Source organism: Anopheles stephensi, chromosome X, assembly GCF_013141755.1.
Source record: "Anopheles stephensi strain Indian chromosome X, UCI_ANSTEP_V1.0, whole genome shotgun sequence".
Classification (NCBI taxonomy): domain Eukaryota; kingdom Metazoa; phylum Arthropoda; class Insecta; order Diptera; family Culicidae; genus Anopheles; species Anopheles stephensi.
In genome coordinates this window covers 15549724-15576863 of record NC_050201.1, presented here as the reverse complement: position 1 = coordinate 15576863, position 27140 = coordinate 15549724, and the positions used below count along the sequence as shown (strand labels likewise).

General features: G+C 42.4%; 1 protein-coding gene across 9 annotated transcripts in view; it reads left to right on the top strand.

Moving 5' to 3' along the window:
• The window catches only part of LOC118510758, an 88890-nt gene that overhangs the window by 24170 nt on the left and 37580 nt on the right, over window positions 1–27140 (top strand). For all 9 annotated transcript variants that reach the window (XM_036053063.1, XM_036053052.1, XM_036053042.1 and 6 more), the window contains 2 exons: window positions 7488–7667; window positions 15907–15998. In XM_036053063.1, coding sequence (XP_035908956.1) covers window positions 7488–7667; window positions 15907–15998 — 272 coding nt within the window. The remainder of the gene's footprint in view (window positions 1–7487; window positions 7668–15906; window positions 15999–27140) is intronic.

Below are 27140 nucleotides of genomic sequence, written 5' to 3'. Positions count from 1 at the left end.
CTGGAATTTTCGTGTGTCGTGTGTGTGGGTAGAGTTGGTGAGCAAAGCGAACGAGTTGCTCTACTAGCAGACACCGAAATTGGGCGTTTTACTGGAAAACCCCGATCCCACCAACTGTGTAGCTTGATCCTTTAACATCATTATAATTCATTAAATACCATAATCCTCCATTCGTTTACACCATGTGCCTTAATTGTTCGTCACCTCCCCTACAAAAACCACCCCCACCCACGCTTTTTCCCCTTAATTTGTGATCTATCATTAATTTTTACTTGAGGGCAACCAACCGGAACATCTTTCTCGCATTTCTCGGTAAAAGTCAAGACAACCAACAGGCCAAATCGTACGTGGATCAGCAATTTTCTTCTCACTTTCCGAAAAACTCTACCCTCCTGCAGCGCGAGATTTATCGTGAAAATAAGTGCGTGTGTGTGTGTTGATTAAAAGCGTTTCAGCAAGTAAGCTGCTGATAACTTTTCCTCGTGTTCAGCACACCGCTAGCGCGAAGCTAATCAAATGAATCTGAATCCGTTGCCTTTGGTTCCCTGCCTGCTTGTGGCAATATTAATTGATCGGAGCGTGCAAATATTTAGCCGCAGAATGCGAGTGGATCGATTTTTCTTCCACTCCCCCCCCCCCCCCCTTACCTTCCACAAGCCTTCCTTCCTTTCCCTACTTTATCGTGGCTTCCCAAATCCAATCGGATTTATTCGTGCAGAAAAAGTTAAAATCATTAAATGGTTCGGACCGGGTCACCTCCCCCCATCGAGGTTGACGTTTCATTGCGTTCCAATGAATAGAAGTGGGCCAAAAAGAGGTTGTGGGCAAACAGAAAAAGAGACGCAAAAGATTACTATGCATGTGTGCGTGTGTGTGTGTGTGTGGGTGCGATTTTCCACACAGCAAGAAGTGATGGGAGAATGTAAAGAAAAAAGGGTTGATGATGATGAAGACGGATGGTGGATTAGCAGTCAGCAGTGCTGTCGATATGATTATTTTGCAGAAAATTATAAATTAGCGACTTATCCAATCCCGAAACCGAACTTTAAATGGCGTTTTTGCACTATTTTTAACACAAGTGAAAAATGGTATCCGGAAAGCTAGGAAATTCAGATGAAGGGTTGAAAAACTGTTGAAAGGTTCTTCATGCTTGTCTTTTTTAAGTTTTATGAGATGAGATTTTTCCTAATGTGATTTGTGAAAGTTTTTTCAAATTGTTATTATATTGTTTTTTTAATATGATTTATCAATTTCTGATATAAATAGTTAATTTTTTCATGATTTATTACGCATTTTACCAACAATAGTGTGGCAATTGTTAAGTTCATCCGCATGGAGTTTATTTTGAAGATTCATTGTTCCGTGTAGAATAGAATACTATTAGAACAGGGTTCCAATTCGCATAACAGAAGTTTTTAATCATTCGTAGTTTTTTTTTAAATTATTGTGTAATAATGCAATTTCGTTGCAAATCTTTGCAATCATGTGCTGGAAACTTTCTTACAGTTAGTCAATTATACTTTTAAATTTTCTGTCATGTGTTCGATCCAATTCGCTGTCAAAAACTGTCAATAAACTGTCAAATTACAAATGTAATCGTTACAAAAGTGCTGTTGCTACATTGTTAATTTCTCCTACCTGTTTTCAAGATACCATTACATGGTTATAAGGTTCCACAGGAAACTTACAATAGTACACTATCGATTTGGAACTCTCTTATGTGGAATATTGCAAGCGCGTTGTGGAGCTTTGCAATCAGATAATGGAATCTTCGATATTAGCTAAAGGAAATTTACAATTAGGGTGTGGAATTTTGCGTTGAGTCGTTTTAATTTTATTTCATAACCGGATTGTTAATATCTCCTAATTCTACGCAAAGTGCGCTCGAAACGGTAGCGGCGCCGGTTCAGCACACCACAGGATCGGATAGATGAAGAATAAGACTAAGTAAAATTCCATTACATGATTGCAATGGCTTCACAATCTGCTTGAAATATTTCACTCTTCGTTTGAAATATTCCCTTTAAGAGATGGAGCAATTCCATTGGGTGGATTAAAACCCTGTAATCATTGTCATTGTCAATGATTCAAATTTTCTACCTTTTTAAATTTTGATATTAATTTTTTTATTTATTTATTTATTTTTTAATTAATTATGACGGACTGATGCCGTATTGTCACCACCGCGTGTGGTGACTGTGAATTACATTCACGCAAAAAACAATTAAAGAATTAATTAATGCCTAGATTAATTAACTAGTTAATTAACTAGGCATTTCCACCTAGTTATTTGCCATATCCTGGGCATGCAACTGATATTAAAAATGTAATTGATATTTTAAAATTAAATTATTTATATTTCTAGTAAGACGGCTTTACACCGTATTGACGAAAATTTAAATTAAAGTAATAAATATGTATGTTTTAGGAAAAGCAGTATTTTTTATATTTATCGATTTTTGAAGCCTTTAGAACCCCGAACCAACTTCATTAATACTGATAATTAAATTAAAATTAAACTTTTCCTCGACTAGCCATTTGCTGATGTTTGTTCGTTCCCTTCGAACGCAAAGTATACCTCAAACATGCTTCTGGCGCCATTACCCTTACGCCATATGCGTGTGTGGCTTGAAATCGTCTTATTCCAAACATCGATAAAACAAGCACATTTCTTCGCCTCCTCCCACCCCCGCCTCCAAAAAAAAGGTCATCTTTGGTTGATGTAATGGTCTTTTTCCTGTTAAAAAGCTCAAGTCAAAACCTCCAACAGTAAAAAAAAATGACCATCCAAAATTAAATTATAGCGCGCAGCAACGATCAAAGGGTCGGCGAAAGTTTTTGATGGGCTCAACCCATCATCTCCGGGCCTCCCGAGAAACTCCGGCACGAGAAAAAGGTAGAAATTTTGTGCCGTAACGCTCGAGGGAATACTTCCGTCTAATCGGTGGATAGATCCGTATTTTAAAGTTTTTCCCGTATTTGTTGGTGCCCCAAGAGAGATGAGTGATGCGGTTGGTGTGAATGTGTGCGTGCGTTTTATGTTTTTGAGCAATAACATTTTCAATATTAATAGTGCAGAATAGTTCACTCACTAATTAATGGTGTATAATTGCTAAAAAACGCATCCTTGAGGCTCTTGCACAACCTCTTGCTCAGTGATTTGGTCAGCATATAAGCAGCTGTCAAAATACTCAAACATTTGAGCGCACGTCACGGAGCACAAACCATCTCGTTCCTCAAATGAAACACCAAACCAAGCGTAACTTCAAACACACCAGATATCCATCAAAAAGACAACACGCGCCGTCGTCGGGTAGCGTCTAGGCGCGACTAACGCCCCCGAACCTAGTAATTAGTTGTGCCGGCCGTCCGGACCCGGGGAGCTAATCGGCTGATAAATGAAAGTTTTATGCAAATACAAATTAATTTCCCCGACACACATACACAAACAGAAACACAACACAGGGCAGGGAACTTTGTACGTTTGAAAATACCTTCACCAAACTCCGGAGGTTCCGATCGATCGAAGTTGAAGTGCCTTTATTCAGCCATTTTAAGCACAAGTTTTGGAGCGTATTGCCTCTTCTACGTCATGCATGATCCAATCGTAGGGATTTCGTCGCGAGACAGGAGCCATTCGGTGTTAAGAGGTGTTAAAACATAAGCGTACGATGCGGCTTTTTCGGGGAACAAGACTTCTTAATCTTCAACCGACGCTATACTGTCCATTATCAAAGCGGTGAAGTTGAGCAGCGTTGCGGTACCTGTAATCAGTAGTGTGGACAAAGTTTTCCTCGAATGGAAACGAAAATCAGAGGGAAGCAACAATGTACTTGTTGGTTTTCTCCCGTTTTCCCGTGCGAACGTGCTCGCAAAGAACGGTTGTCTGGAGTGGATCGTTTGTGCCGCCCGACAAACACTCGCGAGGAATTGCGCGAGAAAGTGCATGCGTCGGCAAAAGCATTCGCGACCGATCCCGACTGGAGTGGTTTGGAATTAAATTCGCTGTTTAAAATGGCAGCATAGTGGTGGAAGAATTAATGTTTTACACCACCGGGACCGAGTGCGGGAAGAAGCGTTATTGTTGGACGGGCAAACTTGTGGTGTAATCGTTAGTGCCCAAGGGCACCAGTTTTGCCCGTTGCTCACAAGGCGAAAACAGGCGAAATGCAAAACGGTAAGCGATTACATTACGCAATTAGGTACGTGTTTCTGTACTAGTTGCGGTAAATTCGTTTACATTACACAGTGTTGATGTTGGTGGTGTTGCTACTTTAGCAAAATCGGGTTGGTGAATGAATGTGGTTTTTTTTGCGAAGGGTACAGCCCTGTATTCTTTGAAATGAGCAGGAGTTAAATCGCTTACATGCTAAATTGTGTATGAGTGAGTTTTTTGGTCAAAAAGTAGATTCTAAGGATGGTTTGAGCTGACATGACATGAGCGTTTATTTTACTTGCCGTTACGTTATGTTCGAGAATATATGATGGTTTTGTTGTGGGCAAAGTCTAAGGTGCTTTATCCCACAAATGTCCTTCTTCGACGAGGAGCTCCAAGAGTTCTTATCTTTCCAGGGACGTTAGTCGTTTAAGGGACCTTGACAATCAAGAGATGTTTCGTCTTCGCCGAGACCTTTTTGTTTAATTGCCTTGTATACCAAGAGACCTCATCGTCGATCTCATGCAAGAAACTTCGTAGCGGAAGAAATCACTGGACCTTGTCAAACTCGACGTTTAAAGCGCATCATCGTCCTACTAAAAAACCGCATAGCCTGAAGAATCTTGTCCCTCAAGGTCGCAAAGTTTTTTTTTTTATTTTCCAGAAGAAAATGTAGTCATATAGATCTCTTGGTCCAATGGACCTCATCTACCTCAAAATCTGAAGAGCATCGTCGTCCAAGTCTGATCTACCAAGAGTCCTAGTAGTTAAGGAGGCTTCCTAATCTTCCGCGAGACATCTTAATCGAAGTGACCTTATGATGCAATGGACTTCTAACGAATCTTGTCGTTCAAAGGGTTTCATCCACCAAGAGACCTTGTAGTTTAAATGGGCGGATCTTCCAAGGGATCTCGAAGTCGAAGAGCTCTCCTGGTCTAATGGACCTAGTCTACTAAGAGTTCTCATTACTTGAAGATTCTCGTATCTCAAGTCTCGTCCATTAAGAGTCCTACGGGCTTCCCAATCTCTTCAAATAAATCGCTGTCAATGAGATCTTCAATAGAGACTTGCGTTTGCCTGGACTACCATAAGACCTAGTATTTTAAGGGTCCTGAGCAAACAAGAGTCTATGATATCTTCATCCAGGACCACATCCAATACATTTTTATTTGAAAAACTTCATCTACCAAGAGTCCTTGTATTCGAAGAATCATTGGCAGGGGCCTCATATATATAGATATTTTTTAGTCAACATCATCTCTCAAAAAATTAAAAAAATGTGGTACAAAACACCTGTTTGCCAAGAGGCTCTCGTCATCCAAGTCTCTTTTACCAAACGAGGCCTAGAAGTTTCTTGGCCTCTGATGAACTTAAAAGAACTTTAGAGCCTTTAGAAATCTTGTCGTTGTAAAAGCCTCATCTACCAAAAGACCTCATAGTCGCAGATACCTCTCTGTAGACATCATAGTAGTTCTCGTTGATCAAGAAAACCCGTGGTCGCATGGGATTCATCTACGAAAAATCTCGCAATTTGAAGAATTTTTATTTCAGCTAACCAGGTCCAGGTGGCCTCAACTACAAGGAAATCTTTCCATTCAAGGGGTCTCATATTTGCAGAAGCTTTAACGTGTAGGAAGTCTCGTTGTGCACTGAATCCAAAAACCTTTTAAGAGTCATGCTTAGAGTCTTAGTCCACTACAGGCCTTCTCAAATCTTTATCCACCATTAGTGTGCTATCCAAAGAGTTCCACGAAAGGATTAGATAAATCCAGCAAAAAAAAACCGTTTTGAAGCATACTGGCAATCATTCTTCCCTTCAGCAAACCAGTAACCGCACTGTACTCCACCAATCCTAAATCCTACCTTCATCTACACACATTCACCACAAGCACAATGTCGGCACAAGCATGAGTACAAGTTGTTAGCTTGATTAGGGAATTTTGAACCGGAGCTGAAAAGTTTTGGGGCCCGCTTTTACCACCTCCGAAAATCGGCGTATCGATTTTTGTCGCCATGACGAACCGATGAAAGATGGGCACGAGTGGTGTGAGTGAATAAATGAATGAATCTAGTGGTCGATTCAGAAAAGGTGGGTGAGTCGTCGTGACACGCCGATGGGAAGAAAGCGATTGTGTTACAAAAGGGCGTAAAATTAGTTGTGCTTTTGGCTTGAGAGCAGTGGCTTCATTATAGCCGCTCACGTGAACCGCTCGACTCGCGCCAGTTTTTGATGGGGGTGAACTTTGATTTGGAAAGTGGAAGCCACGTTTAGGAGGATGTTGACACTTGCCAGGAAATGAGGGGCCATGTGGTGTTGGTGCCACGGGGTGTATGATCGTAAAATCACAGCCCGTGGCTCATAATTGTACTCGCGTTGTTGGGATGGGTTCGTGATGGTAGCAGATCGTATCGTATCGGTATCGTCCAATAGCTCATCGTTTCGTGTCAAGTTCAGTCGTGGTGTGATGTACGGAGGAACCGTACAAATCTTTTGCGTCATGGAATGAGAGCGTCATAAATGAGGAAGCATTATGGAAAAGATTGAAAGTATTATATTTTTAAAATATTCGACTATAATCATAATGAATTTCGAAGATTAAAGATGTTCGAATTAATTTATCCTGCTGGCCAATCTGACCGAGTGACTTACTGGGCGTCTCCATCACAAAAAATTTCAATTATACAAGCAAATAAGAACACTATTTTAAATTATAATTTTCTAATAAAACTTCACGCTTAGCTTCTTTAATGTGGCAAAATTTAAATAAAAACCTAAAAAGATATTTATTTTCGAAAAAAAAGCTCTTTTTGGAAGCAACTTTTTTTATAAAGTACTGGGCGTCTCCATCCATGTTGTTCGTGTCCTTACAATAAGTTGAATTATTTTTTTCTTCAATTTAATACAGTTAACTGTAGACAGATAGTTTAAAATAAAATTAATAATGTTACAAAAAGTGTATTGGAAATAATGATTGTAGTTCGATTGATATTCAAACATAAAACAACAACATATGCAACGATATGTGCTAATAACGAACGCGATTAGTAATGCTTAAATGCCAAAGAAAGATAGGTAGAGAGAACCGAAAAATTACTAAATCCAAACCAGTCTGGCAAAATGGATATGTATCAAACGGATCATCACTCCCACCTAAAAAAAATACTAACACACAAAAACTTACGTTCCAGGAAGTGTAGAATGTAATTTTGTTTGCAAAACAATTCAGATAAATAATTCCAACTCATAAGGCCGGATCCATGTGTGTTTCTGTGTGAGTCTGTGTGTGTTGCTGATTCGCTTTCTTCCATTCTGTATTTTCTCCCTCAACAGGATATCCCGCTGCACGTGGCGATGCTATCACACCTGCTGATTGCCTGGGACCGCAAGCGTTGGCTCACCGATCCGCTCAAGGTACGGTTGCCGGCATTCGTGTGCAGCTGCGCTTCCTGGCTGGCCGGTTTGGTCATCGCCCTGCCGTACCCGATCTATACCACGTATCTGGATCTGGAGGTGAGTAACGATTGCCCGCGGTTCGCTGGAAATGTGCCGGAAATAATGTGTGCCCGGGGATTGCATAAAGCGCGATCTGGTTTGCACGATTAATGATGACAGAGCACTACCGATGTCAGTGGCTTTCATTCAAGCGGATAAACAACTTACACCGCTCGATTGGCTACGGGATACAACAGGATTTCTAGTGAAGCGTTCGTTCCCGCTGAAACGCTGAATGCACCCATAGTTAAGCAATACGCTATACAATTGGATTTCGGTACTTTGAATGCAAGACTAATCGTTCTTGCTAATCGTTATTTTACACGTTGGTTGTACATTCACCCGAACACATCATAATTAAGTTGAAGATATTTCGAAAATTTTATCAATGCCTCCTCCAAACAGCAATAGCTTTTAACCATAAGCACATAAACATTGATTTGAAGCAATTTAAATGTTTCCAAATGGAAGCGGAAAACCTGCCAATTTCAATGAATATGCCAATGGTGGAATGGCAGCTCAATTCACCAGTGCGCTGATTGTTCGCTTCATTCACCTGTTACCTTCACTTCCGTTTTGGCCTTTTTTTGTAGAATGTTCAACAATCAAATTACTTGCTCGAATTTTTCTTTTTGCTTGGGCACAAAGAATCGTCCCCACGTACATCGGGGGGCTAAAAGCGACCATCGACCGTGAGAAAATGATGGCGATAATAATGGTGATGATGGTCCACTCCTTTTCACTTTCCTCCATTGCTCTTCCTTCCGATGATGTTTCGGCCTTTCCGAATTCCAGCACTCAGAAACTCACCTCCATTATCTGCCATTTTTTTCCCTCGGTCGATGGACGTGAACACTTTTTTCTCTTTCTCTCGTCTGTCTGTGTGTGCGCCTATCATCAGTACCCTGTTTATTTCGATTTTACTTACTTTGGTTGGTTTTTTGTTCCGGCGCTGCTCTCTTGTCTTGTGTTAAAAAAAATCATTCCATTCCAACCAATCGGCTAGAGCATGCTCCACCACGTACTCGTACTGATATTCTCTCTCCGTATCGAGTAGCGAGATGGTTTTGGGTGCGTGCGTGTGCCATAAATCACTTCGATCTGTTGTTGCCACTGTTTTTTTGGTGTTGCTTCTCTGTATGATGTCCGCAGCCGTACTCAAAGAGAACGATTAATCCATTTGCTCCATCTGGAACCGAAGAACGTTGTGGCAAGCCGATGTTCGCGTTATCGCTTGTGACGGGGGCATTCCTGACCTTAATGTGGTTAGCAGTGACCTAGAAAAAGCTTAAGCTATAGGGGTAAGGAAGCCCTGCAGTCGTTGAAAAATCCGTCTTCCTGAGGTTAAATGTCATCACCAACAACTGCACAGATATTGAGATATGGGTAACGGTGTTCGATTCCAACTGGGCTCATAGTACAGCTTGAGGTAGTTTCTCTACGTATAGCTACTCTATATATATCGAAGTCCAGTACTCATACTGCCCTATGAGACATGGCCTCTGACTGACGTAACCCTTTTAACTGCGTTTGAGAGGAAGATGCTCATCACGATTTTTGGCTCCGTATATATTGAAGGATAATGGACGAGTTTGTGACATTGACGTGCCATACGAATTGTACGTTGATCTCACTAATGTGTAGCGAAGTAGACTCTCAAGGTTTTTCAGACGGGCTTGCCACTTCATGAAAATGATAACGGACGACCTAGCCCATAATTTCCTTATAGGTCGACGGATGAAGCTGAGATTGTCTAGAACAGGTAGAGTCCTTGTACTACTGACCCAAAGACTCTCTCCAAAACTGATGAATTACTTAGCATCGTTTCTATCGAGAGGAAGATACTCAGAAGAATTTTTTGGTATAACAAATGTGTGGAACGATAGTAGAAGAAGAGCTCCACAAGCTGTAGGGTGATCTCAGCATTGTGTAACGACTTATATTTTCCAGGCTCTTTTTCTTCCTAATTCCGCTTTATGTGAGGATAAGTCATAGTGGGGCGGTCCGGTGGCCGAGGCGAGAGCGGCGCCGGTCTTCACACGGCAGGGCCGGGGTTCAAATCCCATCCAGACCGCCTCCCCGTACGGTAGGGCTGACTACTTTCCTACGGGTAAAATTAAGTCACAGAAAACCAGAAATGGCAGGCCAAGATCTCTCGAGGTTGTAGTGCCAAAGAGGAAGAAGAAGTCATAGTTCAGTAAAGCTTCCTGGGACCTCTGATACTATTCCACGACTGTGATGCACGATCTAAACTCCACTTGGAAATATTTTGACTCTCACAACTGGCGGCCATATGTCCTCTCATTGGTGCTTTACTGGTGAGGATATATCCTGGATCAGTAGAGAAGCCCAGCGTCTCCGGGCCTTCAAAATTACTGCTCAATATTTGAGGCTTCAGGATCTAATGGACTAGTCATGTCCTGTGACGACCCAGAGCTCGTACAGTCTTTTGATGCCTCTCAGAGATGTACAGAGGAGGCGTGATAGAACCATATTGAGACGGAGTGATGTCGTTGATGCTTCAACCAGAAAGTCCGTGATATTGGAGTTTCAGACAACGTTGCTAGACAGCGAATGTGACAACGATTCCTTCAGCAGACTTCACGGTCTTGGTCAGCAAGAATGTTATTTAAGATAGCCCCGAAAAGCACTGATAGGACTTCTCTCTCTCTTCTTGGCTTAACGACCTATTAGGTCATGCTTGCCAGTTTTTGCTTACTAGGCTTAAAGATATCACATAGCTGGAGCTGGAGTCAGTCCTCACTACGGGGGAACGGTCAATATGTGATTTGAACTGATAGGATTTAAAAAGACAACATTTTTTGCAGTGATTCCTTGAATTCTTATGATGTACTAGAAGAGTTCAATAGTGGACTATATTTTGATCTCCAAAATACTCAAAGGAGCTTTCGTAGCAATCGGCAATGTATTGAAAATCTCCTAGCTTTTTTTTACAAAGATAGAAAAAAAATTGACTTATTCGTCACAAAAGTTCTACCGCTGGAATCCCTCGCTCTGCGGTTTATAATACTGTCAGTCTTAGAAATCTTTCTGGAGCTTTTGTCCAACCACTGAGCTCAAGGTCTGAAATCTTCAATACCACATACAACAAACGAAGCTGATGTTCACGCTCTCTTTCATTTTACCTTCGTGGGAGTTAAAAAAAAACCTCTAGTCGGGAGGAACCCTTCGAGTTTTTTCTTACTCTACCTCGTACCGGAAAGAGAAGTCAAAGCCCACGCACGTGGCCTTACAGTTATAATTCTTGCTTCACACATCAACATCAACCCAATCATCCGGGAGTGTCTCGCCAAGCGGAACAAGTTCCCCTTACGCGTGGCGATCGGTGGTCCTTCCCGGCAAACGCCCGACCAGCCACACACGCTTTGCTGCACAAATGCTCCTGATATGTGTGTATGTGCTTGTGTTGCGGTTCGGTGAACCACTGATTTGCTGGTGAACACGTGAAGCAAGCAAACTGACTTAGCGTTAGCAAAAAAAAAAAAACCAACCCAGCCCTATTCTGCCGCTTCAAATGAGCTTCAAAAGTGCTTCAAAAAGGGAACGACCGCGAGACACTTTTCAAGAGCCAAACAACGGCGAAAGCTGTCCGTCCGACAGTGTTGTTGTGTAACGGCTTTTTGCATTGACATTTACCAAACATGCCAAACATACACTCCAAAGAGCGCACGTGTGGATGGGAATTCCGGGAAGTAAAGATACTCTTGCTCGAGTCAAAAATCAAACAGCTGACAAAGACAGCGACAATTGCCCTTCCACGCTGGGTGTTGGGAAGCAAAGTTGCGAGTTAAAGTCCTCCCAGCCGGAAAAAGGAAACGGAAGTAAAAACCCCGTTGAAATAAATATATAACCAGTACAGCAGTACGCACCATCACAACTCGAGAATGTTGTTCAGAATTCATACGAGAAATGCGAAACGAACACAGGCTCTCAGTCGCCTTCATATCTTAAAATGCAATGCACATTTGCTGGTAGATTCGACAACATTCCATTCCAACGTTCCATCGTAGCGTAACAAATTAATATAACTTCCCGTTCGGATTTTGGATGTCCTCGTCCTCGAAAAAAATTATAATGATATCTGCAATGTATGAGCAACTGTGGAAGGGAAATAAAAATATCTGGAACAGCATCAGAAAACTCCCACACACTCCTTGTAATTTAAAACTCTTGCCGTTTGAATGGGGCAAAACTTTCGGAAATCCTTTTAAGCTGTAATAGGTAATTTCTTATAATTTATTTATCAAGGTTCATGTTTAAGAAAACCCCCCGTTTTCAATATCTTGTTTAAATAGAATTTTAGTTTAATGTTATGAGCTACCAGGCACCTCCATTCCTTGGAAAATGCTTATAAAGTAAAAGCTTGTTACCGATTTTATGGGGAAAATAATCAGAATTGTTATGCTTCATTTTATTAAGTTTTTTAAGATTTTCAAACGCAGTTTATTGTCACAGTTTCATGCTTAATCCAGACAGAATATGCTTAATATAGACAGAAGAACGTTCATCTAAATTTATGAACTACTGGGCTAAATTCCTCTTTGAAGTTGCACGAAACAGCTGCAGGAAATCTTGATGAACCGTTCAGTCGTGTGCATGAGTGACGCTTTTCTGTGTTTCATTTTTAAAGAGAAAGCCCGACTACCTCCCCCGAATTGCATCAGTCAATTTCATCTATCGCAATCAAAGGTTCATGCTTTTTGGGAGCTGTTCCCTACAACATGTCGGTGCTGTTCCTCCCTAAAAAGGGTCAATCAAATCAAAAGTTTCACCGAGTAGAGCAAGTTGTTGAGGGATGTTTGAAATTTTTATCGAAACAGTCCATGAATCTAAAATGATTGCCAGTGGTCGGTAAACAACGCATGCAAGTCAATTTGATGCAAGGCATGCATGAAACACACAGGGCACATGTTCACTGTACCGGGTTTTTAGTTTTATTTTTTCAAAAGAATCATCCCTGTGCTCAATGTTTGATCAAATAGTCACCAACAAATACATAACATGCAACAGTTGTGTAGCGTAGTAGCGTAGTGTATGGTCAGGCCTGGCAGGCAGGCTGAACATTCCTGGAAGCTTCACTAGCTCAAACCTTCCCTTTCTTTTTCGGTTGGCTTGTTTTGCTATCTCTCTCTGCGAAAGGGACTTGTTAGATTTGAATTTGAAAATCAATAAAAAAAAACAACCAACACACATGATGGCGCCTCGGAAAAAGCTGCTGCCACGGACCCTGCAGGAGGTGAGAGATAGGTTTTGACAAAATAAAATGAAAATTTATAACCTCCTGCTCGTACTGAGCTGTCTCGTGATGCCCTCCTTCAATCACGACTTCCTTAAAAAAAAAAGAAAATCCTCTCGCTTCGTTTGGCCTTTCCCCATTTGGTATTGTTCGCCAGCACAAAATCTTAAACCTCTGTTGTTGATTCTTTTTAGCCGCCCTGGGGTTCTTTTTTTCCTGCCAGCTTTCTCGTATTTACCCGCCAGGCCCAGCGACCGGGCGCCTATCTTTTCCTGCCGATATCAACTCTTAAGAGAAAATCCCCAACTCCAACCACCACCACCACCAGAGGCTCTGCTTGTTGGCTGTTTTGTTGTTTGCTGTGCCTCACATTAGAAAATCAGAAGCTCGCCGCTCGCAAAAACAAAAACCCCTTATTCCCTGGCAATGGCTGTTTTGGTTGCTGGTGGTCTGTTGCTTCAACCAGCTATTGGTTCACCGGAGAGAGAGAGGGAGGTAGGGGATAGAAGAGGAGAAGCAAGGGAAGTGAGCCGAGTTTGCCCGGCAAGCTTTGGAAGGCATTTTACTTGCTTCGCTTTTTCCAAACGATTCGGCATTGTTTCGTCGCACGGGAAGTTGAATGTGTTTGGGTGCTCGGAGTTGTTGAAGCTCGCGCGGACATACGGCTTTGCCCTTTTGCGTGAGCATAATATATGTCAGTGGGCATGTGTGTGTGTGAATAGAAAGGAAAACCCGGGTAAGTAAACAAAAGCGCGTGGGCGCTAAGGTAAAACGTCCGAAACCACTGTATGGGCTGGTGACCTTTGAAGCGGCCGGAGATGCTGCTCGGTAAACAGTTAATGAATTTCAATACCAGTCTCGTTGGTTAATCTTGCACAAACGTTGGACTTTTACCATTAATATCTTGAGCGTGACATTCTTATTCTTAGTCTGAACACTATCTAAATCGCATTAAAACATTGAAGATATTTTTGTTTAGTAGATTACAAGGCTTCGAATAATATAATGGAACTTTCGAATCTTTAAGGATTAAGAAACTTTTTTTTACAGCCACTTTGGAGTTAAATACTCACTGAATGCAAGATTCCATTAAATGATTGCAAAGTTTTACAATGGGGCGGTCCGGTAGCCGAGGCGACAGCGGTACCGGTCTTCACACGGCAGGACCGCGGTTCAAATCCCATCCAGACCGCCTCCGCGTACGCAGAGCTCACTACTTTGCTACGGGTAGAATCAAATCATAGATAGCCAGAAATGGCAGGCCGAGACCACTCAAGGTTGTAGTGCCAAGAGAGAACAAGGAGAAAAGTTTCGCAATGTGCTTACAATATTCCATTGCATCATTTGAAACATTCCCTTAAGAGATTGAAATGTTTCATTGCATGGATGGAAACCCTGCAATGGAACTTTTGAATTACTCGGTTGATTGTTTTAACTGGATAGGGGAATATTACGATCTCTCCTGTGGATTGCATTCGGCCAAGAAAATTTTCAACATGGCTGTGGAGTTTTGCAATTTCAGCTATGCTTTTTTTTGCGGAGTACTAGGTCCGAGCCTATCATTAAAACAAGATTTGAGGCGAATATTAATCGAAAAAGTATCTTGCAAATTTGCCCTTACTGAATGCAACATTCCATTGTATAATTGCAGCATCCCATAATGAGATTGTAATATTGTTCACTAATCAGTTGCAACAATCCACCGAGTGGTATAAAAATATATACGTGGTATTGGAAATCCCCTGTTTGAATTTTTACCTCTTACAGATGAAAAAAAGTTCCTTCAAACTACGTCGAAAAAAAATCCTAGATTTGTGCCATAACTGTGAGCCAAACAAAAAGGTAAAGTGTAACCTAACACAACGCCATTATGTATAACATTACAAAACTGTTAAAGCGATGGCTAAAAACCGAAAAATGTTAAAGTGTTTTCGAATCCAATTTCAATCGAATGTCGAACCCACCACCGACACAATGGGCACGTTCTCAGAAATTAAAGATTTTCGTCCTACGCACACTGGTCACAGTGTGCGTTACGAGCTAGAGCAACAAAAAAAAAAGACCTCGTTCAACATCAACGGCTCAGACAAAAAAAAAAAAACGAAAAAAGATAGGAATCCTTATACAAGAAAATGAATGTCTGTTCGAGGAAGTTATCGCGATTTTTGTTGCCCTTCAAAAATGCTAACAAAATTAATCTACATGATGGTCACGGAAATTCGGGTCGCGGGTGTTAAAGAGAAGTGGCGAGCTCACCAAATTCTTGTGTTGTGTTTTATTCAATAGATTATGATCTTAACATCACTTTCGGTACCGTTTCACTAGCTGGATCAGTCGTCCGTTCTGAATGGATCCGATCCGCGGTACGGCTCTGTCGGGTGGCTTCGGTGTGATTTCAGCAGCCATGAGAGATTAGCCCCGGTAGTGGACCAGGAGGAGATGGTAGAGAGGCACTCTTGTTTGGTTGAGATTTTCCCGAGGTTACCGATCCTCACCGTCGAGTGGACTTGGAGGACCTGAAGTTATGAAATGTCCGCTTTATCGCACACGACGTAACAATGGGTTTTTTGTGTGTGCAAAATGATAAAATTTACGAGCTACCGCGCACGAACCACACACACACACACACATATACACACCTGTAACTCCGGAGCACACCGGAGCAACCGGGAGGAAGTATTGAATCCCCCTCAGCTACTACATCCGGAGATTGTCGGCGGCTGCTTTTACGGCGCGGAATTTATGGACCATGTTTAATTTTACCGGGAGAACTCCACACTCTCCAGGAACGGTTGATGTAACACTGTGTGAGCAAAGTTTCTGCGACCGGTGTTAAACGATTTGTGATCTGGTACGGGAATGGGGGGTTTAGTAGTCGTTAAGGTGCGCTGGAGATGGAGAACCTTTTTTTTTCTCGTCCCATACATTCTTGTTGCTCAACTCTCTCTATTAATAACGGTTTTCATTCTTCCGACTTTCTTTTTCTCCCACACGATATAGATATATCTGCCCGGGTTTTCCGGTGTAGGAATCTGTGCGGTCAACTTGGTCGACGACATGCAGGAGTATACGCGCGGTCTGTTCGTGATCATGTAAGTATGACAGCAGAATGCATTATGTGGTTGGGTGACTCTGGGGCACTAAACCAAAAACGAAAAAATCAGTAAATCACGGTCACGTTTGGGGACTAGGTTAGAGATGGGTAAAACAGCCATAAAAGCTCTAATACGTGACTGAAAGTTCATTAACACCACTTAAAACACAAGGAATGTTTTTTAAAGCATTTCAAAAGTGTAAAGTTTTTTTTCCACGTGGTGACGTATATTTGAAAAAAGTGCAAAGTATTACCTTTAAAAATCTATTTCTTTTTTTTTTATTCATAAAGAACGGCCTGGCCGTATTGCTTAAAAATCTATTTCAATCCTGAACCGTTGCTACCAGTTTTTCCTCTTCGCCATTTTTATATAACGTTTACAGTGGCACTTTGATTGCATGGCAGCCATTTTCGGCTTCATTTTGCTCTTTTCTATGCAAATACAGTCGAGAAAAAGTTTTAACGATTAAGATCTAGATGAGATTTGGAATGCAATCCGGTCATGTGAAAGCCCTGCACCTTGATCGCCTTACAAGCAAGCAGCTCCACCAGCGGCACGTTAATCGGCAATCAAAAGCTTCCTTATACGGCTGATTGCTTGCATTTAGAAGGAAATAAAACAGTACTGGAAATAGTTGCATCATTTAGCTAGCTTTGAGTTGGAGAATATCATTTCATAATGAACGTAGTCTCAAAAAACAAAAGATTGTTTTCTCCGCGAATGTACGGCAACGAGAGATGGCATACTTCAACTGCTTGCTGCTTAAGTCTGAGAAGCACAAGCAGAAATTTGATCCTATTTTTATAAACTTAGCCGGAAGCTGGTTTATTCGGAACTTTAGCCCATTAAAACAGGGTTCGAAACATTCCTACCGAGGAATGTTGCGCCACTGGTACCACAAAACCGGAAACCCAGTAGCATCCCTAAATCAGTGTAAGCTTTAGTGGTAGCGAGAACTACCGTAATGGGGCTTCAGTTTTCCGGTCTAATCTGTGTGCAGCGTAGCGGTATGTTCCGAAAGTTTCCAATTTTCCGGAAACCGAATCAGTAAGAGCGTATTGCATTAGCAACACACCCACAAGACAAAGGTGCTGGGAGTATAAGGGATTTCTTCGTATTGTGATCCAGATCTGTTCCCTAATTCGATAGAAATTTCTGTGCACTATCACACAAAATTTGCACCATCTTGATGAGAATGGAGCGTTGAAACATTTGACTACAAACGATGGAAAATGCAAGGGCTATGTTTTGCACGGTGCTAGATAGTCGCTACGCAGAATTGCCTTATCAGCAGGACTTTAGATGCAACTTTTATTAAATCAATGTTCATTACGGTTGTCAACGACCTATACGTAGGATGAGCTAAAATAATGTTCTACTTGCGGTAAATGCGATTCTGGCTGGGGTAAAGCCGTTCCGATAAAGAAGTAAAATAATTTGATCTTACCTTTTCAAAAAGACTGCTTAAGTTTTATGTCTGATGCGCCGACTGCTCCATTATCGGTATACATCCATTAGCGATCAATCAGCCGAATGGAAAACATAAAATCCGCAACAACTTGCAACAAACAGGATCAGGACCTATTGGTACAAATTATTAAATTACTTCCCTTAAACCATCACCGTCCATTTTGACGTATTTACTTGCTCTATCTCTCTCTCTTTCTCTCTTGCTCGCGCTTTTACTCACCCGGGAGCGTTCTAAAAGCTGAGAGGCATTAATTTGCTGTGTTCCGTATTTTTACCTCACACGCACCCGCGAAAGGGCGCAACTCGATTAGATTGATGGATTTCTAATTGAATTGATTGATGAAAATGTTGGAGAAAGAGAGAGAGATAGAGAGAAAGAGTAAAAATTCCTTTCCACTTTTGATCCTGTACGGTACAAACAACTTGCCATGGCTGAAGGCAACCATTCTTTCATCCATCCAGGCACCATCAATGGAATGATGTTTTCCACTCGCATACCTGTCTGCGAGTGGTGGAAAAGTTGAAGAGTTGAAGAAAAAATATTTTTTGTTTGAGATATATATCCCTGGCACACTATATAAAAGTATATTTATGTATCCAAATTGTATATCGAATTAGAGCAAAAAATGAGCAAATAACGAAAAAAAAGGAGAAAGGGTTTAGTGAACCCTAGAGAAAGACATACATTCATCCTGTAAGACTCGTGCACCTTCCCACTAAACGTCCAGGGCATCCCTCGCATGTTAAAGGTGCGATACTGAGGTTGATGTTATTTTTCATGCCTCTTAAAACCCACCTGACAACGAACTCCAAGCTCCCTCAACCTTTTCCTATCTTCCTCAAACGCCTCAAGTCGTAATAGTTGTCCCTGATGAAATGAGCTAAATCTACTCAAGAAGGGACGATGGAAAAAAGGGCAAGCAGTGAATGCAAACAACAACTTTCGGGCGTTATTGTTACTACTTACCGTGTGCGAAAAACCCTTCCGAGAATAGTGATCGTTGTGCGTTTGTGTGTGGCGAAGAGACCAGGTTGATAGGAAGCATGATTACGTTGATGATGATGATGATGATACCGTGGCAGTGGGAGGCTCATGTATACACATATCAATCATGTGAAAATAGCCCTCCGTGGGATAGAAAAATCGTACCACACTGCACTATGGAAACATTCCATTTTGAGCATACTATCGAGCGATGTATTTTTTGCTAAGCGAAAAATTTATACAATCATTAAAAGTTTTGCCAAAGAAGAAATAAGTTTCTCTCTGATATGCATCAAACCTTTTTTTATATTTTTGTATATTTACAAAATATTTTACTTTCATGTTCATGTTGTTATTATGGCATGTCAAGCGTTATGAAACGTAACTGTTAATTTTGGTTTGAATATTTTACTTTTTTTATTTTTTTCGGGCGTGTGTTTCTGTAGTTTGCGTTTAACGACGAACGATGATTCTTTTATTAAGTTATAAACACTTTTTAAGTTCAGGAATATATCAACACTAGTTATGGATAATGAGCTCACCATATTTTTTGAAGCCCCTCTTCAATGCACTAAATGTTCTGAGCACGCATAATTAAAAATGGTAGCTTTAATCTTATTACTAGGTAGCTCTGACCTTTCTATATGATATTCTGACCCCTGGTCTCCAACTTTAGCTCTACCTTCATGTGGAAGTTTCATAATGTTGCTCGGTCCTCCATATGAAGCTCACCAAGAAACTCTGCCATCTCAAAGCACCTTTATTAGCACTAGGTGGTTTTCGCTTGGTGGCCTCATAAAATACCTCTGTTCTCGCTATGAAGATCTCTAAAAAGCTATGTCCCCACAAAGTAGCTCCGATCTCCTAAAGTAGCTCTTTCCTCAATAGGTAACTCTGCTTTCCTTGGGTAGTTCTGGCAACATAAAATAGCACCGCCCTCACTCAGAAGTCTCAGTCCACTTCAAGTAGCTCTGTCATCTGAGAGTACCTATACTCTTACCTGGTAGCTCTGCTTTCATAGAGTAGCTCTGGTCTCATTAAGCAATAGGAATCTCTGTCCCCATAATGTAACTCTGTCACCTCAAAGTATTTCTATCCTCACTTGTTATGATTTCTGAGAAATAGCTCTGGTGTTACGAAGTATTGGCTACATCACGTACCTCGTTTCTCACTAGGAAGCAATGTCCTAATAAAGTAGCACTGCCATCCTAAAGTATCTTTATCCTTACTAGTTATGGGATAGTCCTTGTCTCACTCAGTTTCGACTTCATGAAGTACCTCGGTCCTCACTAGGAAGCTCTGGCATCAAAGAGAAGCTCTGTCCTGAGTTGTGATTTAATGGGATTGCTCATGGGAAAGTTTTGGCTTCATGAAGACGCTTCAGTAGCTATGTCCTCACTATGAAGCTGTCTATCCTCATAAAGTAGCTCTACCATTTTAAAGTAGCTATATCCTAGTTCGATAATTCTATTTTTAAGACTTACTTAGAAACTGTGAGAATAGAGCTACTTCTTGGGAACTGAGCTACTTGATGAGACCAAAGATCTTGGCCCATATTGAGCGTGCAGCTTCCTCAGGAGACCTCGTCTTCCACATGTTGCTCTAGAGAAAAGTCTCTATGTAAAACAAAACAAGGCATTTTTTTAAATCGTCTTTTTCACAATTTTCAATATGTTTTAAATAGTAATTTTTCTAACAAAACAAGCTACAGGGAATATTAAGACGTCCACCATAATTTGTCACTAACGAAAAAAAAAAACAATTTCAACCCATCGGTTCATCCTTATGTCCATTTGCTTCCCATAGTCCTCTAGAAGAACCTAAACGATACGTTACGTCTTACCGTAGCTCCTACTCACCAACTGGGACGTCTACGTGTGAGTGTTGTTGTTTTTTGGAGATAGAAGAAACCATCCTTCCCGAAAGAAAATGAATCGGAAGCGATACGAAAACCTCGTAACGAAACCGAGCATCGTAGTGGACTTGGACCGATAAGAATTCCGCTAGGCATTCATCGGTCCGCAGCGCAGGTGTACTGATGTCCTATCGCACCGTAGCGACACACCAGTCCCGTTTACTGCCTTCCTGGAGCAGTGTGACAGTGTCTCACGATACATGACCGTACCTTGGCACGCAGGTAGAAAAAAAAAACACGAACGAACGAAACATGCCGGGAAGGATGGAAATGCCGTCTGCCCACATGTCGGCAAATAAGGTTCCAATTTTTCCATATTTTGAAAACAGATAAATTGAAAAACAATCAACCCAGTTTCTTCACCCGTTGAAGTTGCTGCTTGCGTACGGTGGTGTGGTGGATGCTATCATGGTTGATTGTTTATTTATGCTTTGGACTGCTCCAGGAAACATCCAGGGAATATCTAGATGATGCAACTTGGGGTTAGACACTTTGCATACGCGTTGCCAGTTGTCTTGTCTCCAGGTACTGCTCTCAACAATATCGGGAGTTCCTGTTGCCCGAGAGTCCGGAAACTTCACCTCCAAAATCTTGGTGATGTATTCAAGCTGTCAAGAATGGATCATCAGTCTTCCAGCTTACGATCAAAACAACAGTTGTTTGCTCACTAACACTTTTTCGGCGAGTAATGGAGCACAATTGTTGCTGTGGTGTACAAGAAATGGAAGAGAAAAGCTCGACGACTACAAGCCATGCCGCGGAAAATGGTGCTCAAACGAGTGTGAGCAGGGAACGGAACTTATCAATGTGGAAAATATCATCGACAACCATTACCACGGCTGGTTCACACTACCACACTAACGACGTGTTTGCTCATTGTCTATACCCGTGCGTCCCCCGGTGCCTGGCCCAGGAAGTAGCTCAAACAGAGACAAAGGAACGCGATAGAATTGTCCAGCTCCAATATGGTACCGAAACCGTGTCCGTGACGTGACTACGGGCAGTTTACACCAAGGAACGATCGCTCCCAATGTCTCTTTAACGGATGTCGATGTGCATCGTCGTGTCTGGTGTTAGTCGCGAGGTACTGGCGTGGGCTTCCACCGTACGCTAAGTGTACTTCACTCAACCTGTCTTTGTCTCTCTCACACACGCACACACGCACCCACACAGGGGACAAGTGTACATGAAAAAATCAATGACCGGAGCGCTGGACAAACTCCGTCCATGTATCGGCGAGTCCTCACGCGGTCGAGAAAAGGGGAAAATTGATAAAATATAGATAAATTGCCATTTATTACTGCCACGACCTCATTAGGCATAGGGCACACGTGCATCAGCAAAAGGGTGACAGTTAATGGACAGTGAGCAAATGACGTCCCAAAAAAGCGGATATAGAGTCGTGTTGAGATTCGGAAGTCTTGCAGGTTCTGTTGGTACAGCAACTTCATCATCCGAGTACTCGCAATCATTTTCTCTATCTGCCGTACACAAAATGTGTCAATTTGTTGTCAACAAAAACGTCACTTGTTTGTAAAATGGAACCAGTTAAGCTAATCCGCTTACCCTGTCCAGCGCCAGCTTTATGATGATAAATTATTCATCACTGCAACGCGACGGAGTCCCCCGTAACGTTTAATGTCAGTATTCAGTTTTTTTGTTTTGTTTGAGCTTCTCTGATACGTCGTCTGTCACTCGGCTCCCATTTTTCTAACTTGCGTTGTGTGCGAGTAATTTGTTAATCTAACTTCCCTCGTCTTCTCGTCTGCTTCGAATCGATAAAATCGAACATCCCACGCTGACCGGAATAAAAAAACGGTCCGTAAACGGTGGGCTAAGGAATCGCTCCCGTGGGAACCATTGCCATCGGGCAAACGGTGAGAGCTGCCGATAAGGTAGCGATTTTCTGCCTGTTGGTGCCGGGTACAACCGAGCGGGAATCTAACGTCCAACGGCAAATGTGATGCATTTTGCTCGACGCTTCCTAGACTTCAACTCTAGAAATTGGAACGGCGTGCTGGCCCGATGGGAAACATTCTTTCATGTTTTGTACGGTATCAGGGCGTCTCACGGGTCGTGCTCTGCAACGGTCAGCTCGTGGTCAAACGTATCATTCGCACTAGACCAAAGCGAGACTGCATGAACTATGAGCTGGTGTGGTACATATTCTGTTGGAAGTCATAAATAAATGAGGGTTTTGGAGGCTTTTTTTGTTGCTGGGATGTCTATCTGGTTATGAAAAGTGTTGCCTGAATTGAAGTGCTAAGCATGCTCACTGCAGGGTGAAGTTCTTAAAGCTATCAACTACTCAGTACGGTTGCATTGCGAAGGATCCTTGGAGCATGTATGTCCGGAATTCTAGATCGGACAAAACTTTTGCTTTAACTGTCAGTCACTGTGGCTCGGGATAATGAGTGAGGCTCTCGGGAGGGTCCAGTCCGGTCGCCTCGATCGATTGAAGGAAGTGCATTAAAGGATTTATCCTTTCGCTGGAAGGTACCTTTCAGACTTTCTTTGCTTCCTTTAAAACAGACACACAAAAGTAGCTTAAGCACTCTCCTTTCGCTTACGGTGTATGGACTATACCAAGCTCTGAGGCGTCCCTTAATACACACAACTTCCCACCAATGTCGGTAATTTAACGCACGCACGGTGCCCGGTATGATGTCTGTGCACGGAATCATACGCTCACCGGGCGTTTTCGGTTCGAAACGAAAAACGGATGGTTTTGCATCAGGAACGTGTATGCCCACACTCTAACCGCAAGCAAGATCCGGATCAGAGGGAAGTTACAAGAGGCCGATATCTCTGGTTTGGGCAAAGGTAGTGGAGATGAATAAAATCCTCCGACCACTAGCGAAGTATGGCAACTGGTACAGGGCAATTTATATGATTTATTTATCGCCCACACTGTTCTTGGTAGTTCTTGATGGGCCCATCGGGTTCCAGCCAATCGATTCTTCGTAACCCTGTGAAAACTGTGCTGTGCGAGTACTAGTGACATCGGGCTGTGGGAGCTGCCCGGTCCAACCAGCTGTCATCGAGCATTGACTTTTGGGGGGAGGGGGGGGGGGGGGGTGGATGGTTGGTGGAAGTTGTTGGACGATAAATTGTTTGCAATTCCTGGTGCTGGGTCCTGGGTCCTAGTCCTAATGTGCTATGCACAACGTTCCAGGAGCACAGCAAGTTTTATGGCGGTCAGTTAATCAGTCAGGTCAGCGAGAACGGGTTCTACCCGGTTCGACCAATATCAGGTGCCAATATCAGGATTACCCACCCAATCCCCATCATAAACAGCCTTTGAAACAGGCACCAATCTTTCAACTGCGGATTCCGAAAATTGGGCAAAGAATTATGTGTCGTAGCTAAGCGTTGGGTTTGCTATCCGGAATTCTTCGATGAGCTATTGTTGAGCTCGATGCATCACAGGAGGTAGACATGCTTTAATCCTTGCCGGACAACTCCGACAGATAGATAACTTTCCGAGCGTCCTCGGATGTACTGGTGCGTTGCATCGTAGGGCTCGTAAATCATAGTGTCTCGAGTGATTCTGAATATCTGGGGCACTGCTACAACTATCAGCTATCCGCTAAATTTTCAACTCCCGAACAGCGTGTGGAGAATGGAACCGATTTTAGGACTCTCCCCGTACATGCCCTCTACATCTGCTGATAAAGACAACCACTTACAAATAAGTACAGGACTTTTCCGCAGTCTTTTTTTGCTCGGGTCTTGCTCCAATAAAATTCCACCGTAATGGGCGGCTCAGGCTGTCCGCAACGCATCTTCTCAGCACCGCTCGGTAACGCTCTTCACAATAGCCGGGGCCATTTGTTTGATCCGTCAGTGAGCAAGCGAGCGAGTTGTTGATTTTTGCACTGTTGATTGTGTGGCAACCGTTCTGCCCGGTTGCTTTGGGTTTCGCAATGTGGGATTTTGTGCCAAACCCACGTGCATTGCTCACCCTTCCGTATTGGGTTGCCGTGAAGGCCACGCACTCTCGTGCAAGGTGGTCCCACTTGCCGTGGGACTTCCTATACATTCTACCCTCCGGTTCTGGCGTTGTTTGTGCATCGTGTGTTCCTGCCCGACGACGACGACGACGACGACGTCGCCACCGGTGAAGCCCACTCAAGTGCAAGTGGTGAAAGATGCGGGAATGGTTGGTAAGGAATAAAAAATAATTGAAAGCGAAAGGAAATCTTACCAACAGACCAAAGCGCATGCTAGCGAGCGGTTCACACTAATTGAAATGTTGCCCGGTGCTAATTGTTTGCCGAGGGAGAGAGAGAGAGAGAGAGAGCGCGTGCGTGCGAAAGAGAAGGAAAGTGAGGACTCTAGAGCTGGAGCTCCCTCAAGAAAACGGCTCGCTGATGTCCGGGGGTTTGCAGCATTGGGCAACACCTGCAACACCACGGAGTCCGTCTCCTTACTTCAAACGATTGCTCCTAGCACCGCAGTCACGTTGCAGGCGTCGAAGGAGCATTGCACCGTGTGTTGAAGTTGTAGCGATGCTGGCTGCTGGATGCTACAGGACCCAGATTTAATTAGCAACTGTGAGACATCGTCATCGTACGCCTCCGGTAAGCTTTACTCGTGGCTGCTGGTGGGGCGGGAACGTTGCTATGGTGGCGAGCCAAACCCGAAGCACATCTTCACACGAACCGTACCATCTAGTCACCATCAATTATATTACATTTTATCGTGCTCTCGTGTTCTCTATAAACGTTGTCGCTGCTTACAGCTGGCGGGACATTTCATCGTGGCTATGTACTTTGGATTTGGGGTACAACAAAATTAAAAAAAAAAAACCTTTCCACCGTACCGTTTACGACCAATCCGAACGTAAGTGGAGCTGCGGAGATTTCACATTGCTCTAGAAGAACCTAGAGCTAATGCCACAGTGGTAGTTGCAGTGGACCGTCAGGTTTTCGGAACTCCGAGGTGTGTCTTTGGAAGTAAATCTACTTTCTTTTAGTCAATCGATCGAGCTAATCATGGGACACCTATGTCGTTAACTCAACGACATTATTGACGTCTTACAATTTTAAATCCAACTAAAGGCCTCATCTCAACATGCTTGATAGAGAAAGGACAGGAGTTTATGTATCTCATAATCTAGGTTTCATTTAATCTTAATTCTGGATCTATTCGGTGACCTTGGTTGATGAGCGTGCTTTTTGGGATGCGATATTCCTTGGACTATGAGGGTTCTTGATCGCCTAGTTCCCTGAGAAGAGTCCCTATGCGAGAATCTATGTAGAAAGATATTCTTAGGGTGACCTGTTCCCTGGGATGCATCCCTATTTGAGAGTATTTGTACAACGAGATTCTTAGGGTGACGAGATTTTTTGGTCGACGAGGGCTGTTGATCAACGTGTTCCTTGGAATGCATACCTGTGTGAGAATCTATGTAGAACGATATTCTTAGGGTGACGAGGTTTCTTGAACGATAAGATCTCTTACAGGATGAGTTTTGTTTATGGTTAACGAAACATCTCGTTGGACGAGGTTCCTTGAGTAACAATAAATTCTAACAACTCGGCATAGTGAGAAGTAGAATATTATTTATTGGGCTTTTACGGTGCGGCTTTTTGGTCAATTATGCCCTTTGGATGGCTATGATTTTTGTAGGACAAGATTCCTCGGGTAACAAAATTCGTTGGACCAAAAAAGGCCCGTGAACGACGAGCTTTTTTGGTCAATGAGGCTCTCTAAATGGCAAGAATCTTTATACGACAAGGTTTATTAGGCCACGAAGTTTCCTGATTGACGAATCCTCTGGGATGAATTTTCAAGAAAAAATATTTGTGTGACAAGTTTCTTCGGATAGCACGACTTTTTAAGTTCAAAGGTCTCTTAGAAGACTAAGTTTCTTGGTAGACGAGTCGTCTTGAATGGCTATCATATTTCTGTCAGAATAGCTTTTTTTGGGGACGAGATTCTTTGGACAACAAGAACATACTTGATAATTTCTTGACTGGACAACAATAACTGTAAATTTTGGAGGATCTTTGTATGATAAGATCATCTGTATTTCTGGGGGTTTTTTTGGTCCAAGAATCGATAACACTAGATACGATTAGAACGACTAGATTTATTGGTGCACTAGACTCTGAAGTTGACAAGGATCTTTGAACTTAGTGAACGCTACTAAGATATCATACGACACCAAGAAATATCCAAATAATTCCAAACAACCAGATTATATTAGAAATCCAAAAAAAAATTGGCATCCACAACACTGCTGGTGTCATTACTATGTTTGCTAAAAGCACATTTTGGACATACAAAAACTTCAACTCCCAAACTCGCTATTGCGTCAGTAGAGTCTGTTGCTTAATCAAAAATGAATTAATAATAATTTATTAATGACACTCACTTGTCGTATTTGTTGCCAGTACACCAGTACATCAGCGGTAGCATAGGATCCTGGGTGGGCCGACTGAATGACTCCCACCATTTTATCCCAGCCCTGTATTCCCCCGTGGGGGGACAGCGTTGACGCCACCAGAGTCTCATAAATAAAACCGTTCACTCTATTATATTCACATTTTGGCTAATCATGCTGTATCACATTACGGCGATGCGGAGTAGTAGTAGTAGAAGGTGATGTGACCACCAGTGTCCTACGTCAGAACTTCACTATTTTGTCCAAAAGGAGAAAACAAAAAACCCTACCTGATCCCGGAGGTCAGGTGTCACAAAGAAGATTTCTTTCTCTCTCTCTCTCTATCTCTCTCTCTTCATCTCTCTTTTTGATACAAGA